This window comes from Sciurus carolinensis, chromosome 1, assembly GCF_902686445.1.
Source record: "Sciurus carolinensis chromosome 1, mSciCar1.2, whole genome shotgun sequence".
Taxonomy (NCBI): Eukaryota; Metazoa; Chordata; class Mammalia; order Rodentia; family Sciuridae; genus Sciurus; species Sciurus carolinensis.
In genome coordinates, this window is record NC_062213.1 from 99,546,734 (window position 1) to 99,564,377 (window position 17,644).

Here is a 17,644-nt window from a genome sequence, read left to right on the forward strand (position 1 = left end):
GCTGATGACGTCACAGCCAACGGACAGCCAGCGCGGGACTTTTCAATTTTCTTCCGCCCAATCGGGAAAAGACTGTGCCTATAAAGACTGCTGAGCCGGGCGGGCACCAGGTTACTGTCCCTGCCGCTGCGCCGGAGAATTTGTGCCTCTTCGCTATGGCCCGGACGAAGCAGACTGCCCGCAAATCGACCGGTGGCAAGGCCCCGCGGAAACAGTTGGCCACCAAGGCGGCCCGCAAGAGCGCACCGGCCACCGGCGGCGTCAAGAAGCCGCACCGCTACCGGCCGGGCACCGTGGCCCTGCGCGAGATCCGGCGCTACCAGAAGTCCACCGAGCTGCTGATCCGCAAGCTGCCGTTCCAGCGGTTGGTGCGCGAGATCGCGCAGGACTTCAAGACAGACCTGCGTTTCCAAAGCTCGGCGGTAATGGCGCTGCAGGAGGCGAGCGAGGCCTACCTGGTGGGCTTGTTCGAGGACACCAACCTTTGTGCCATCCACGCCAAGCGCGTGACCATCATGCCCAAGGACATCCAGCTGGCCCGCCGCATCCGCGGGGAGCGGGCTTAAGTACGCGCTGGCTAGGCTCCGGGTTCCATCGCATCCAAAGGCTCTTTTCAGAGCCACCCACAGCAGCACTCAGAAGGAGCCGCACCGCTTGCCCTCCGCCCTCTCCCGGGGGCGGTCTGGTATTCCCGCGCGAGGGGAGTGGGGAGGGCAGGATGTCAGGCCGTGGGAAGGCGTTACTTTAGCTTTGCAAAGAAGGTCGCAGAGCGGGCGGAGAGTCCAGCGGGCTTGCCGCTCGCCTGGTCATCGGGGACACGCGGTTCAGCTCTTGGTGCGGCTCCCCACCGCCCTGTCGCAGCCACAGCCGCAGCCCTGCTCTGTCCGTTTTACGCGACTCGCCCCTCCCCGGGAACCCTCTACGCTATCGGTAGCCACCCGGAATGATGGCAAGTTGCCCAGGGCCGCGGCGGGGCGGGGGCGGGGGCGGGGGCGGGGTCCCGGACAACCTTATCCCGCGATTGAGTCACTAGGGGACGCTCGGGATTCGCGGTCCGCAGCCTTCGGCCACTGGGCGGGGTTGGGCTGGCCTGACCTTAACGCAGCGGCGAGGGAAGCGCCGCCCTCTACTGGCCCTAGCCGGCGACCTCTCGGCCCCTCAGCCGGAAGTGGCCTCAGCGGGCGCAGTCCTGGACCGCCGGTCCTCTCCCGGAAATAGCCCGCCTTCTGCCTGAGTGAGTTGGAGGTCCTGATGAGAGAGAGCTACGGGTTGCTTGAGACCCTGGCAGGTCTACCGTACCTTTACCCACTTCTAAGCCAATATCAGCTTGGCAAGGAATGTGACCTAACTCAAGCCTGTCTTTAACTGGAAGATTTCCTACCCAGGTCCACTGAGCTATCTTCGTTCTCTGAAACCTGAGATGTGCCTAGATTCTCCTCCTGGACTCAGTATTTCCGTTACATGTTTCCTTCAGAGATATTTGACAACCTAGTTTCAGGGTTTTAAGAGATTTTTTCCCCCCAGTTAAGTGCAGAAAAGTAGCCCCAAGCTCAAGTTTTTGCGAGAGAGAAAACGGGCAGAACAGGGTCCTTAGGTAGCTGGATGTATTTCTCTGCCTTAGGAAAAGCCTCCTTCAGTCTTAGGGATGGCTTTCTTCAGTCTAAGGGATGATTTGAGAAGTGGGAATCCACAGCCTGGGTTGGGTATGTGTATGGGGCTTGCAGAGTCCACTCTACACAGGCCTGTGGTCTTATATGACACTGTTTTGTTTTGGTATTTAAAAAAATTTTTAATTAAAATTATCCATGTTTTTAAAATAATTTTAAAAGTAAGAAAGGTTTCAAAGTCCACTAATCTTAAATCCATCCACCTAGGCATAATCAGTTTCTTTTTGTCATTTAAAGAAATGACAACTCTTCTTAATCTTCTTCCCTTATTGCACCTGGAAGAATGTGGGTGTATATATATATGTGCATATATATGTGTGTGTGTGTGTGTGTGTGTGTGTATAATATATATTATATATATAAGATGTATAATATATATCATATATTTTGTCTCAGCACAGTTGACAGGTCAAAAGCAATCATCAGTCAGTGAGGTACAATAGATGAGAGAAAGGGCATCAGAGAAACTTAATTTTGTAAAGTTGCTCTTTTGTCTCAAATATGTCAGAAAGGGGAAAGCAGTGTAGGTAGGCATTGTAGCCTTCTCTGATATGCATTGTCACAAATTTCTACTTCAGAATTACAGCCATTTCTAGAGCCTACCTCTGGTTCCCTGACTACATGCCCTCATTCCCTGCTTAGAACTTCAAGATAGTGTCTGTACTCTTGAGTTTAAAGAAGTAGTGACTTTCAGAGCTGACTTGGGTGCACCTTTGGACTCAGCATCTCAGGAGAAGCTGAGCAGACATTGGAACCTGAGAATGTCAGTGCCAGTCTTCTATATCCTCTACCTGCCCCTATGATGGCACTGCTTTAACTCACGGGTCTAGGCACCTCTGAAAATGGGAAGTCTCACTGACTGAATCTCAAAGGAAAACATAATGGGATTGTTGATATGCAGTCAGGAATAGAATGGTATTTTGTGTTCTGTTACTGAAAGCCTGTACTCATGGATATCTTTCAAATCTGCATATTTGGGAGACCAACCTACACAGATGGCAGGGGAGAGAAAGGGGTTAGGAAACACAAACTTGAGGATTTCACTGCTATGAATTGAGACCTGAGATCTGAGACCCCTTCGGTTTAGAAAAAGCTTCCAAAGAGAAAAGTCTGGGATCTCAGTTTCCTCATTGTAAAACTGGATAACAATTGCACCCACAGAATTGCAGTGAGGATAAAAAGAGATAGAAGTTCACACAAATGCTTAGAACAGAGCTCCACATGTTTTAATATATAGGCACTGATGGCATAATTAACATTGATATTAATATTAGTGACATCAATATTAATTGATCTATGTCTCAATTACCATCATGTCATGGGAAAAAAGAATGACACAGAAACAATTGGTGTTGCCAGGGATGGTAGCAGATGCCTGTCATACCAGCAATTCAGGAGGCTGAGGCAGGAGGATCACAAGTTTCAGGCCAGCTTCAGCAATTTAGCGAAGTCCTAAATAACTTAGGGAGACCCTGTCTCAAAAAAAAGGGTGGGGGACTGGGGATGTTGCTCAGTGGTTAAGCTTTCCTAGGTTCAATTCCTTATACCAAAATATATATATATATATATATATATATATATATATATATATATATCTTTTTAAATTGGTGAATACTTTTATAAACATATGATCAGTCTCTTGTAGACCATGTAACCTAGATATAAGGAGTCCTGTTTTCCTAGGTGGCTTATAGCTCATCTTTCACTCACTTTCTCTCATTTGGTTTCACAATAACTGAGAGGAAGTCTTTTTTTTCACTGTGTTGAACAGATGAAGAAACTAAATGTAGCAAGGGAGAGAATGTGGATTACAAAGCTAAAAGATGGCAGAGGTAGAACTTGAACCTCGGTCTTGAGCTTTGCTTTTTTTAAAAACTGCATTTGATTGTTTCAGAAAACTATATGTACAAGAGTTACACAGAGATACTGTACATCTTACAGTAACCGATTTCTGCTGACTCCAAGTTACAGTGAGATACATTTTATATTAATATTATTGCACATTCATACACACCTAAAATTGAAACAAGTTGTACAGAATGCTTTTTTTTCCTGCCATACTTTGATATATTCAATCCTATTCTGTTTAATGGGGGAAATAAAAAAGATGCTAACTCCCTCTACTAAATTGATTTTCTCACCTGTTAATGGTTACAATTTGCATCTATAAACCACTGCACTATAGAAATTACCAAGAACAAAATGAAATCATCACTCAGATATAGATTATTTTGTTTAGTAGTAATTCCAGCATCTCTTCATACTGGAAGGCATATAAGTTTGCAGAAATGGAAACCAGATCTTTGGGTTCTATGAGAAGAAGAAATGTATTAATTGATGGCAATCTGTGGTAAGTGGTGAAGAAGGACTGAATTATCTGGAATTCCGAGGGAAACAATTCTGGAGCTCTTCTTGTAAGAAAACTTTGGACTGGGGAAGTCTAATGGAGGCAGAGAAGCCAGAAAGATAAAGAGAAGTATGAGAGGCAAGAAGTTCACAAGACAGGTCAAGACCAGTAATAAATCAGTTTTCAGTAGTGGGGACTTTGAGGCTAGCTTATTTAGAGTCTTGACGCTAAGCTGGGAAGGGGATAGCTCTTACTCTATAAGCATTATAGGAGAAAGGATATGAATAGCAGGTGGATTATAGAAGAGAAAGCACAAAATCTAATATATATATATATATATATATATGTTGAGATGATTATAAAATTAATAATCGGATAGGTAAGTTAAAATAATAATGACATTACTTTATAATAAATAGTCCAGCAAATATTGGAAAGTTCAATAATGCCAACGGATGGCCAAGAGGACTTAGATGCTTGGCATCTTGCTTGTGGAATGTGGACTAGGGAAGCCATTCTGAAGGACAACCTGGTACTTCTTAGGCCCATTAATTCTACACAGATCATAGGAACCAGAAATTCTGCTCCTGGGTATTTATCTAGAATAAATTCTCACACAGATTTATCAGAAAACATGAGGTCAAGGGAACCAGCCACAAAAAAGGACAGGAGGAAAACAACTTTATTGCATGTTGAAGTTTGCCTGAACCAGATGGGGAAAAGGGTAGAAAAGAGTTGTTGGGGCAAAAAGTAATCAAAGATGATTCCAGACCTCCCTGAGTGCCTGGGAAGAAGACTGAGAGGGAGGGGTGGACAATCTGGAAGGAGGAGTTGCTGAAGAGTTCACTTCAGGACACAAGAGGGTAGAACTGTCAACGAGTAGCTTCATAAGAAGTAATAGTCCAAGGACAGGCCTCTGGGGAACATCTTGTACCACTAAGGGATCTGATGGGAAGGTAGAGAAGAGTTTTATCCTGAAACCAGAGGAAAAATGTGCTGAGAAAACTGAACCAGATGATTTCTTAGGTCCTTTTAAGCACTAATATTTTATAGTTCTATTAAATCCATATCGCAAGTCTATTAATAGATAAATATTTTAGTAAAAATCAGGAGCATCAGGGTATATCAGAGAGTGCTAACTTATATAACCCACATAAATATTAGTTTCTTCCTTTGTTAAATGAGGGCAATATTTATTTACCTTGTGCTGTTTTGAGGATCTGAATATTCATAAATATAGTCAAGTCTGCTGGGAATCTATTGGATTCTTCATAACTTCATGCATATTTGGTTTAATACTAAAATGTCTAACCTTGCAAACTTGTTCAATACCCCATCTTCACCCAACTGTCTGCTTTGCTCTCTAAATTCTAGCTCTAGTGACTCTCTCCCTTTCTCAGTGATTGTATAGCATGTAAGAATTAGATTGGTGAAATAGACAATAAATATATTACCTTTGGTTTCTATGTCACTTCATGGCCTCACCTCAGTTCTTTCCACATAGATCTTTTCATTTGATCCTTAAATATTCTTATGAGAAAGGCAGGATTTCTCAGTAACATTATAGATAAGAAAATTCAACTATAGCAAAGATATTTGTCATGATTTATGTAATCCAGACTACCATCTGATTATTTAGGGGCAGGAGATTATATTTGTGTTTATTTTTAAAAAGCCAACAATTTAGAATGTTCAATGGAGACAGCAAAAAACCACACCCATAATCATTCTTAAATTTTTGTGAACATTCTTCCTCTATACATCCATACGTACATAAATGCCAGTTTAGTTCTTTTGGCTCAAGTAGAGAAATAACAAATACACTAGTAGCTAGAATGAAAAGTACAGAGTGAGAAGTTTAAAGGGAAGAAACTAAGAACATAGTGAAAGATGACTTAGGGTAGCTATCTAGCCTGCGAGTCTGGGAGGATACTGCTGCTAGTCAGAGGAGAGAACCCAGAAAGGGAAAGTAAGCCTTCAAACTGGAATAGTGATATTTTATTAATAAGTGGAACATTCAAGTGCCACTATGACCACTGTAAAGAAAGTAGTCCCATAGAAAAAACTCCATAATCATTTGTTTTTATATATTCTGGTGGAAGTCCTTAATTCCTCCAGGAAGGGAAAGAGTAGGTACAGGCTGGCTCACAGAGAGCACTTGGGTAGAAATTATTTGTTAGCAAACCAAATAAATAGATTTATGTTCTTCACTGTTACAAATAGTTAAAAAATAGCACTATAATCCTTGCTGTTACAGATAGTTGAGATAAGAGAAAAGGCATTTATTAATGCAAAAAGATGCATAATTACATGTTCTGTAACTTGGCAATATTCAGGGGCTTAATACAGCTAACAAAGGATTCAGTCATGCCATATCATAATAGTCATTAGTGGAATTGATAAAGTGAAAGCTGAGGTCACTATTAAAATCATTTTAAAGAAGGTATATAAAAAGATGTATAGTGGTGCCAGGTATAGTGGTACATGCCTATAATCCCAGCAATTTGGGAGGCTGAGGAAGGAGGATTACAGGTTGGAGGTCTCAGCAATTTAGACCCTGTCTCAAAACACAAAAGGACTGGGAACATAGGTCAGTGGTAAAATGCCCCTGGGTTCAATCCCTAGTACTAAAGCTAAATAAATAAATAAATAAATAAATAAATAAATAAATAAAAATAATGGCTTTAAAAAAAAAACTTGGGACTTGGAGAAAGAAGAAAAAAAAACATATCTATTGATTACAAAAGTCAATTCTGTATGATTGAAAGTATAAACCAATAATAGTAAAACAAACTATGTTTCACATTCATCTTTTGTGTTTTCTCCAAGTGTTTTGGCAAAGAAGGCTATTTTACTTTATTCTAACTATAATTCTTTTTGGGGAGGTACTGGGGATTGAATTCAGGGGCACTCGACAGCTAGGCCACATCCCCAGCCCTATTTTGTATTTTATTTAGAGACAGGGTCTCACTGAGTTTCTCGGTGCCTCACTTTCGCTGAGGCTGACTTTGAACTGTGATCCTCCAGCCTCAGCCTCCTAAAGCTGCTGGGATTATAGGCTTGGCCACCGAGCCGGACTATGTTTTTTACTACGTAAAATGTATTAGGATCATCCACTTGTTTTCTTTTTCATCAAAGAAAGCAAAATTTAACATTATGGTAAAGAAATTGGAACAACATATTCAGATTCTACTTATGTTTTAAAGAAAAACTGTTAATGTCTATCAAAATCACCTGGAGTGCATGGCTTATTAAAATGCAAATTACTCTGCCCCAGCGTTTTTCATTCAGTAGGTCTGGGTTGGGGCCAAGGATTTTGTATTTCTAAAGATTCCCAAGTGATCTGTGTTGCTAAGTTAGAGACTACATTTTCCAAACCTCTAACTTCAACAAGAGACACAATTCCACTCCCCTCACCTTTTTTAATTCTTTGATTTCAGAATGTTGTGTACTACTTTAGAGCATCTCAGTGAGGATTGTATGTATTCTGCATTGACTTTAAAGTTAAAAAAAAAAAAAAGTTATATTTGAAATATAGATACTATATAAGTTAGTTGTTGGTGAGATTTTAAAAGGAAAAATGAGATATCTTGAACATAGAAGCCTCTTATTTCTTAGCAGGACATCTTCGAAAATGTTATTTTTGCCATCCCATTCCCGCCCCCACCCCCATTTACTGTCTTCTCCAGTAGGATGCCAGGCATTCTTTTTTCAAAAAGTGAAACAACCCCCCCAACACCCCCCTATGTCCAAACTTTCCCGTTTCCCAGCACCAAGTGACTTCTATAGCATTAGAATTCCTATAGCTATTATTGTCTATATTGAACTTCTTATGTGTATATAAGTATGTATATATTTATGTATTGTGTATTTATTTTTTCCTTCCCTGTTCTTTTGGGAAGTTCCTGAAGGACAAATCTTGTATCCCTTGCCTTGCTGGCATCTCCATTGCTAAGCACCATGTTTTAAACCTAGTTTACCCTCAAGAGTTTGTTGCTGATAAGAGCAGCCAATAAAGTAATAGTTAATCTTTTGGGCTCTGACGGAATTTCTTCTCTAAATTACATAGGCCAAATTTTGCTGTAAAATCCTAAGTCCATAATACGAAAAGCAAACACACAACAAAACAAAACCCCACAACTTTACATGCATATGTTAATAGCTGCAATGCTTAATCCAAATCAGGAAAGTTTAGGACAAAGAAGTATAGAGAATGGCTTACTGTACTTTGCCCCATAGACAGAATAATTTGTTTTTGCCTTGTCAAAATTAAACTGCACCATGTATATTGATGGTGAGCATGTTCCTGCAGATGCCCCATTCTAAGCTAAAACAGGTCCTAACAAGTAAGTCACATATCTGAATCACCTGTTTCTTGAAGACTTGTTTTCAACAAGTTATATAGTTTGCTCAACTTTTAGAGTATCACCTTAAAATGTCTGCCAACTGTATAACTTTCAATGTCACACTGAAAGTCGATTATCTCATAGGCTCTTGACTAAATTAAGGGGTCTTTTTGTTGAACACAAGAATCAAAGAATACTTTTCAAACACTCATTTTTAAACCTCCAAAGAGCTCATCTCTGCCCTAATAACTATGGTTTCAAATGGTTGATGACTGGATTGGGCTTTGCTAGCTACAATACACATTGTACAAGTGAACTGTATACATGTTACAAAAAAACCTATACAGTGTGAATGGTCTCTAAAGGACTTGAACCCCCTCCCTTGTGAAGTGATGGAAAATGAGGCCCCCCAAAACCAGCTCTACATAAAAACAAGCTTCAAAAGTAGTGCTTAGGTCTAAAGCACGTTCATTCCCAATGAATAGTAAGGGGGGAGAAAAAAAAGCCGGAACAAATGACAAGCCATCCTTGGCTACCAAGTTGAGCCCTCAGGGATTTTAACCTTTTAGGCAACACTATCTTCACATGTCAGTTCAGATTGTGGACTTAAAACCACCTTCCGATTTCGTTGCTTGTTACACTTTGCTAAGTGCTCAACTCTTTTGTGGAGGACATGGTTGGCCCTAAAAAGGGCCTTTGGAAGTGAAAACGCAAAGCTAAGACAACGGTTTAGCAAGCTTAACCTCCGAAGCCGTACAGGGTGCGCCCTTGGCGCTTGAGGGCGTAGACCACGTCCATAGCAGTGACGGTCTTCCGTTTGGCATGCTCGGTGTAGGTGACTGCGTCCCGAATGACGTTCTCCAGAAATACCTTCAGCACACCGCGGGTCTCCTCGTAAATGAGGCCGGAGATACGCTTGACACCCCCACGCCTAGCAAGCCGCCGGATTGCGGGCTTGGTGATGCCTTGGATGTTATCTCTCAAGACCTTACGATGGCGCTTAGCACCGCCTTTGCCTAAGCCTTTTCCGCCTTTCCCCCTTCCAGACATGACCAGTGCAGTTCGAGAACAGCCTTTGCCAGCGTTGAGGGCGGCTTGCCATTGTTATACAAGAGGATCGGACCAGATTGAAAACCGAAAGCGCGCCGGCGGGAAGATTTCTAATTGTTCCAGCTCTCTGAGCATTTCGTTATTTCCTTTGTTCTCTTCTGCCTTCTACAAAGCCCTCCTTCTTTTTGTTTTGCTTTTTAAAAAAAAAATCAATACTCCATAGTTCCCGGGAAAATTCAGATCCCAACATAAAGTTTCCAGATTCCGCAGTCTTTATGCTTCTGTTTTTCCGTCTGTGGATTTCTGGAAGGCATTAAATTCAGTCTAAGTGGAAAGATCTGGTGGGAGAAGCCTGGAGGAAGAGCACATGGGGTTCAGAGATGTGCCGGATCCAATTTTAACCATGGTTTCAAACCCTCTGACTGCATAAAACAGCAACTAAAACGGTTCCAGAAATTTTGTTGACGGACTCCAGGTTAGCAGCACTGGGGATATGTGTAGAAGGGCAAGGGGAGGGAGAAGTTTGTTTTAATTTTCTAGTCTTTGCACTATTTTGTTGGTTGGTAGGCACAATATTCCAATTCAACCAGAAGTCAGATCCTAGGAAAACTGGTCTCAGGATACTGCCAAGCCTTCTCTTGGAGGTTAGTGAACCCCAATGCACTGTCATCCAAAGCTCTGCAGGGTATATGAAAAATAGAGGAGACTGAGGCTGCACATCTATTTACAGATCTTCTAAAATCAACCCTTGTTTTCAGCCAGGATTTAAGCGTCCAAACTGTCTGGGTTAAGACACCCACCCCCCTCCTCAGGAGCTAACAATCTTTGTTGAATTAGGTTTTGCAAGGGGGCTTTATGCCCAGAGTCATTACCAGAAACTGCCCTAAAAATTGACTGGGGCCTTAGTGTTAGCATGTTCATTACCAGGGCCCTCTGTAGGACCACCCATGCAAAAATGTTTTGATTTCTGTACCAGAAAGGTTTTTGTTTCCTGAAAAATGTTTATGATTACTATTTCTTTTTAAAAGTTAGATGCTTTGTTTCATCTCTTGGCTCTGACTACTTTTAATATTCTGATGAATCCTAGTTTTAAAAAATCTATTCAGACTTCTAGGCTCCAGACATATAGATTCAATCATTTTAAACCCAAAGCTGAAAATCTCCCAAAATCACATGCTTCAATTCAAAACCTCCAAGGTATGATTCCTAGGGGGTGAGGGGATTCAACCTCCTTCCAATAATCACGCTTTTTTTGTCCATTGAATGGATGCATCACTACATCCATATTCCTACATGCCTAAACCAAAACCCTAGAATTCAAATAGATCTCTTCTCCCTTGTCTGCTTCTAGGCAGAAAAACACTTTCTCTTTTCTGACCCATTAGCAACTCTTGCAGATTATCACATTATTTTACATCCCTTTTTATCTTACATACTCCCCTCTTGATTTTGTGTTCCTTCCTGGAAGTGGTTTTTGTTTACTTTTTGTAAACCGACATGTAGTTCTGTAGTTCAGTATTCAGTATATGCTCAGTAATCATTTATAGAAAAAATAGTTTCTAATTTAATGACTTTTAAATACTAGTAAGAAAGACATTACTAAATTGCAACATGATAAATATAAGCCAAGGCTCACAGAAATGATAATTTTGGTGTCAAAGGGGGAAAGGACCCTAGGCAGAGTAAAAGATGTGTATACATTTCCCTTCTGAAGCGATAAGGATATGCTACCCCAAAATTGCCACTTTGGCACAAGAATCATTTTGACCTGAAGGCATTTGAGTTCCTGAAATCACTTATCTGTTTAAATCCGAGTATCCCAAAAGAACTCAACATTTTGTTTAACTCAGTTGTAAATTTCTTTCATGGAGGCAACTCTAATTTTCTCATACATGAGAAGTTGGTTCCACACCCAAACAGACATTGTCATAGAACCATAATATTCTGTCTTCTACTCTCCTAAGTGCTATTTATTTTTCAAAAAAGTCATTTGCTTTCCCCTAAGTGTCCTTTCTCTCCTCTTCCTTTCCCCTATTAAGTACACAGGCCCCAAATTCTAACCACCTTTCTGAGTTATCCATCTTGGGAATGCTGCCATGTGTATGCTCAATATTTACAAACTTTTGTTTTTCTTTTATTGCTCTGTCTTTGTTATGGGGTCAGTTCCAACTAAGAACCTATGGGGAGTTGAAAAAAAAAATTCTTCTTCCCCCACAATTCTAATAAAAAAGAAAGTCCTCAAAATATATGGTTCTTAACCTCTCTGCAAAATGTAGCTTAGATATCATGAGGATGGTTAGTGAAATAAAATCTCTTTACATATATATAGCTTTGAAACATTTCTTGATTCTAAAAAAATTACTTGATTCTACTACATTTCAGTAGGATATATTATATAATAAAGCTAGAAATCATATAAATTCTAAGTTGTACAGTATGATCAGTAAATGTTAAGGACCCGTAGAATGGAGAATGTTGGTGAATTTTTATTCAATGGCAGGATATTGAAGGAGTGAGTTTATTTCAGAATGGAATAAAGAAGGAAGCTTAAAATCATATGTCTTCGCAATTTGGTTCAGGACTGAATAATAATCAAGATGAAAGCAAATGAGGCCTAACCAATCCACAAATCTATGATTCAAATGGTCTCAGTTTGGAATGCTTATAACTCTGAGGGTACTTGAAGACAAAAATCAAACATAAGCTGTTTTCTCATAATATCTATTTTAACTTAGTCCTTTACTTTTGTATTAAAAATAAACATAGATATATACAAAACATTACATGCCTAATCATTATTAAAATTTTCTTTGCTTGCTTATTTCCTGTATGGAAAAATTTAAGTTCCTCATGTCTGCTTCCCACACCCCCATCACAACCCATGCTAAATAATAATGTAACTCAAGTTCTTGACCTTCAAACTATAGGCATTAAGAATTTCTGATGAAAAGCTGGGCATGGTGGCACATACCTGTAATTCCTAGTGACTAAGGAGACTGAGGGAGGAATATTGTAAGTTCAAGGCCAGACTGGGTAACCTAGACTCTGTCCCCGCTCCAAATAGAAAAAAAAATTAAAAGGATTGGGGATGTATTATAGATCAGTTGTAGAGTGTCTCTAGATGTAATCCTGAAAAATGAGGAAAAAAATTTTTTAAAAAAATCTTTCCTGATGAAAAAATTTCAGAAGGAGGAATATTCTTTCTCTCCCACAGTTGAAGAAAATCAGAGGTTCATCATCATCAGCCTGCTTCTGATAAAATGATAGAACTTTCATAGGAATGTCACTCTAGTGTTCAATATGGGGAGTAGGTGATATTGAACTAACATGTATCTGAATTCTGTATTAAAGGTGATTTCTAAGGGTATAGTTACATCAGAGATTATTGTATTCTGAGAAAGTTTATCCCTAGCCCTTGAAAGTTCACCATGCTGATTCTGATTGTTTTATTTAATTTGTTACCTTAGAATTAGTATTTAAAGTGATATCTCTGTTTTATTTGAGAAGTAGAAATTCTTAGAAGTTTGCTTTAAAAAAAAAAATTAAACCAGAGGAAGACTTTAAATTTTCTTATTCTCTGAGTTATAAAAGTAAAATATCGGAAAGTATCGGGTGCAGTTGGACAGGCCTGTAATCCCAGCAGCTCCCAGGGGCTAAGACTGGAGGATGGTTAGTTCAAACCAGCCTCAGCAAAAGTGAGGTGCTAAGCAACTCAGTGAGACCCTATCTCTAAAAAAATACAAAATAGGGCTGGGGATGTGGCTCAGTGGTCAAGTGCCCCTTACTTCAATCCCTGGTACCACCCCCGCAAAAAGTAAACTAAATCCCATGACTCTTGGATTCTGTATTTCAAAATAAGTTCCCTCTTATCCTCATGCAATCAAACCATCCAGTGTATCTTAAAAGTGTCCATTGAACTCTGTGTTATTTCACAGTTGAGTTTAAATAATATAGTATAGATAGAATAATTTTTAAACATGGAGTAGCACTCACTGTATTGTAAGTCATTACAAAATCACCACAGGAATAACATTTATTCGCATTAGTCACACTTTGGGATGTCATTTTAGATCTCCCTAAGGAGGTTGCTACCTATGAGGGATTCATGAAGAGATTAAACCAACAAGTTGTACATTGTGTGTAACATTCAGAAAACCCCCTTAAAATCACTTTGACTTTGATATCAGTAGGGACAAAATAATTCATACTGACACCATTAAGGTAAGTTTTAAGCATCTTGGACCTGCTTTTGTTGTTAGGTTTGAGCTTTTATAAAGTTTTATGTAATGCTTTTTCAATAAAACAAGAGATTAAAAGTTTTGTATTACCTAGTTAACAACTTTTACCTTATCGGTAGTAACCTTTATGCATTGTCTTATGACATGCACTTTCCTGAACAACAGTTTAAAAGCATATGAGTTAACTAAAGGCAAAGGATCTTCACTGTCCTTGTAGAGACTATAGGAAATATTAAACTTTTAAGGGTTAGAAAACATTTTATCTTCATTGAAGAAAATGTTCACAACTCAGTAATCAATGAATAAAATGTTTTGAAACTTTAAATTGTCATCTAGCTGATTAGGACTTGATTAGAAACTGTTCCCTATTGTAAAGGAGAAACTAATATGTCTGGTCTTATCTATCTTTGACCAAAAAGCGTTTCATCTGCAGGACTTAATTGGCCTTTGATGTGGGGATGGAGACAGAATCCCCAGGAGGTAAAAAGTAAAGGAAGGAGGAAGTTTTAATATAACATTGGTCAGCATACTGAAGATCAACAAGGCTTTGGTCGAGTTTAGAAGTCAGATAAATATAATTGTTTATTCTTTCCACTACAAATTGTTAAGCATCATGATATAATGCATCTAAGTACTGAACATAGTAAAAAACGCTAAATAAATGCTATGGGAGGAGAGTTACAGTAACAGGTAACTTGATACAAGCAGAAACCTGGTCCCATGCTTTTTTTTTTTTTTTTTTTTTTTTTTTTTTGCAAGAAACCTGTTAAATATAAAGTGAGCAAAATATTTTAAAAATTATTGTTACAAAGTTACATCAACTTAAAGTAAGGGTCATTAAAAAAAAAGATATTCGTGGTCGACAAATTGTAGAGGAAGAGGGAAGGAATAAGGGAAGAATGGTTAGTTTAACAATCTTCTCTCAGTAAGCAGGATTGAATTCTAGCCAATGAGATCACAAGTCTAGAAATTCCTCTCTTCCAGCCCAATCAAGGCCCGGCTGTGTCTACAAATATGACTGCCTAACACTTCTTCCTTGTTTCCCTAAAACCGGTGAAGCATGGCCCGAACCAAGCAGACTGCCCGCAAATCGACCGGTGGCAAGGCCCCGCGGAAGCAGCTGGCCACTAAGGCGGCCCGCAAGAGCGCACCGGCCACCGGCGGCGTCAAGAAGCCGCACCGCTACCGGCCGGGCACCGTGGCCCTGCGCGAGATCCGGCGCTATCAGAAGTCCACCGAGCTGCTGATCCGCAAGCTGCCATTCCAGCGGTTGGTGCGCGAGATCGCGCAGGACTTCAAGACAGACCTGCGTTTCCAGAGCTCGGCGGTAATGGCGCTGCAGGAGGCGAGCGAGGCCTACCTGGTGGGCTTGTTCGAGGACACCAACCTTTGTGCCATCCACGCCAAGCGCGTGACCATCATGCCCAAGGATATCCAGCTGGCCCGCCGCATTCGCGGGGAGCGGGCTTAAATGATGTGCTGAGTAGCCAATATAAAGGCTCTTTTCAGAGCCACCTACGTTTTCAGCAAGAGCAGCTGTACCAGCCTTTAAGCTGTCCACGCCTGTACACCAATATTTTGAGTAGTAAAGTCAGGGAAAACTCCCTCGTGGTGGATGAGGAATCCCAACACCCAACCTGTAATCTGGTTCTTTGGGTACAGGAGTTTATCTTGGTACCGGTCAAGCCTCCTTTACTTGCTGGTGTAGCTTTTCCTATTGTGTGAGGGAAAGTCTTTGAGCGAAAACAAGGGATGCCCTGAGGCCTGATAATATTGAGGTCAAGACCGGAAGCGAGTTCTTTAATTTGTGTTTAGGAATTATATGAAGCTGGTTTGTAACGTGATAGGTTCTTTGTTGTATAATACAAGCTATGCAAACCAGAACAGCAATTTGGGAAAGGAATACCTGCCGGTTTTTAAAAACGAAGGGGTTGAGTGTATCGTTAAGACCTACGAAATATAAACGATGCAAAAGCAAGGGGTAGTTAACTTCATCTAGTGCTCTGAAAATTCCGCATAGAAATACACGGTTTAGTGAAAATTCACTAGCTGAAAATACCCCAAAGAAGTGAAACTACCGCTGTACGTAATTTACTGGTTAATTTGAAATGGAATATTTTGATTGGTTGTTAAGACTTTTGTTCTAATGACCACTAAGGAAGGGCAACCAGAATCTATTATTTACATGGACTCCGCCCCTCTATGACGACATTATTGTAAATTAACCAATAAAAAATGCAGTACTGTGGGAGTCTTCATTTGCATACCCTCTCTATAAGTAGCGCGTAACCAGCTGGTTCTGTTGTAGTCGCTGATTACCTCTTTTCCAGTGCGTTGTTTCTTTGCGGACAGAAACAATGCCAGATCCAGCGAAATCTGCTCCTGCTCCCAAGAAGGGGTCGAAAAAGGCTGTTACAAAAGTACAGAAGAAGGACGGCAAGAAGCGTAAGCGCAGCCGAAAGGAGAGCTATTCCGTTTACGTGTACAAGGTGTTGAAGCAGGTCCACCCTGACACTGGCATCTCGTCCAAGGCCATGGGCATCATGAACTCCTTCGTCAACGACATCTTTGAGCGCATCGCTGGTGAAGCTTCTCGCCTGGCGCATTACAACAAGCGCTCCACCATCACTTCTCGGGAGATCCAGACGGCAGTGCGCCTGCTGCTGCCGGGCGAGCTGGCCAAGCACGCAGTGTCCGAGGGTACCAAGGCCGTCACCAAGTACACCAGCTCGAAGTAAGAGTGCACAAAGAATGCGATAGATCAACTACTTTACCCCAAAGGCTCTTTTCAGAGCCACTTCAGTTATCGGAGAAAATGGCTGTAAACACAAAGGGGTTGTTAGCTTTTGTTTAGGTGCGATGTGACAGTAGTCACGAATACATTTGGGTTTAGGATTAGGAAACTAGTATTACCCAAATGAATGTCTCAGTAAAGTCCCTACCAAGTCCTAGATGGAAGCTTTGGTATAATAGCTGGGGAAATAAGGTTTGGTTACCCTTTGGAAGAGTCTTTGGGAAGAGGCGGAGAAATGTCAAAAGAGTGTGTTTTTAGTCTTCACTAGTTTGGGGGGCTTTTTTTCTTTCTTTTTCTTTTTTCTTCTTTTTTTTTTTTTTTTTTTTCTTTTTTCTGGGAATTGAACTCAGGGGCACTCTACCACTGATATATCCCTACCCCTTACAATACTTTTTGAGGTCGCATCAAAGTTGCAGAGTCTGGCCTTGGTCTCCCAAGTGGCTGGAATTAGGTGTGCCACCACGCCCGGCATCGTGTTTTTGAGAGTAATGAACAAGCTGGGTTTGTTCTCTACTGTGTAGATGCGAAGTTTCCCAACTCCCTACTCCACTGTTCTTCAGTTTTTTAACCTATTTGTCTTTATCCTTTTAGGCATGTCACAGACTTTCCGAAACGTAGGTATAAGCTTTAGTGTGTTGGCCTATCTATAAATTCTGACCTTGCCGTCCTCCCCTGACTTCAATCAGGGAGTTTGCCACCCACTCACATAAGATAACATCAGGAGATATTTTTTATTTCATGATATGAGAGGGGTGTTACTGGTATTTAATGGGAAGAGGCCAAAAATGATGCTGTGCATTATAATCACGGAGAGTCCCCCACAATAAAGAATTACTTGATCCATAATGTTGATTCTTATGCAGAGATTGAAAGCCATGGCCCAAAAACCTCTGTCATACAATATATCCCTCAACCCCACTCAACCTATGTTACTGCTCTTTACTTACTGAAAGCAGAACATTCTATAGGCTTACTCTGACTATTTACAGATCATTTTCACAGGAAAACTTCCAGGACAAGGACCCTGTGCTGGTTTCTGTAACAAATTTCTGATTGTAAGAACTGCAAAATGGCTTGCCCATTAAGCATATTTCCGGGTGCCTCTGGCAGTTTGCCCATTTCAGTCAGGTTGGATGTGGTGAGGTGATTTTAAGTGTTCTCAAGTGTGTGCATTTTAATATGTTTTGGCACCAAATATTAAA

At 40.7% G+C, this 17,644-nt stretch overlaps 3 protein-coding genes across 3 annotated transcripts; 2 read left to right on the top strand and 1 right to left on the bottom strand.

The window, feature by feature from the left end:
- Positions 1 to 20: 20 nt before the first annotated feature.
- LOC124989020 (uncharacterized) lies at positions 21 to 15,964 on the top strand. The gene is made up of 5 exons (XM_047558964.1): positions 21 to 563; positions 607 to 1,168; positions 9,196 to 9,318; positions 9,407 to 9,548; positions 14,705 to 15,964. The coding sequence occupies exons 1-5, from the start codon at positions 156 to 158 to the stop codon at positions 15,117 to 15,119; spliced, it is 1,650 nt and encodes a 549-aa protein (XP_047414920.1). The 5' UTR covers positions 21 to 155; the 3' UTR covers positions 15,120 to 15,964.
- Positions 8,997 to 9,412, bottom strand: LOC124979237 (histone H4). The gene has a single exon (XM_047543752.1). It carries the CDS (start codon positions 9,408 to 9,410, stop codon positions 9,099 to 9,101), a length of 312 nt encoding a protein of 103 aa, XP_047399708.1. The 5' UTR covers positions 9,411 to 9,412; the 3' UTR covers positions 8,997 to 9,098.
- Positions 15,965 to 15,968: 4 nt separating the features above from the next.
- On the top strand, positions 15,969 to 16,711 carry LOC124979224 (histone H2B type 2-F). The gene has a single exon (XM_047543710.1). It carries the CDS (start codon positions 16,006 to 16,008, stop codon positions 16,384 to 16,386), a length of 381 nt encoding a protein of 126 aa, XP_047399666.1. The 5' UTR covers positions 15,969 to 16,005; the 3' UTR covers positions 16,387 to 16,711.
- The last annotated feature ends 933 nt before the right edge of the window (positions 16,712 to 17,644 follow it).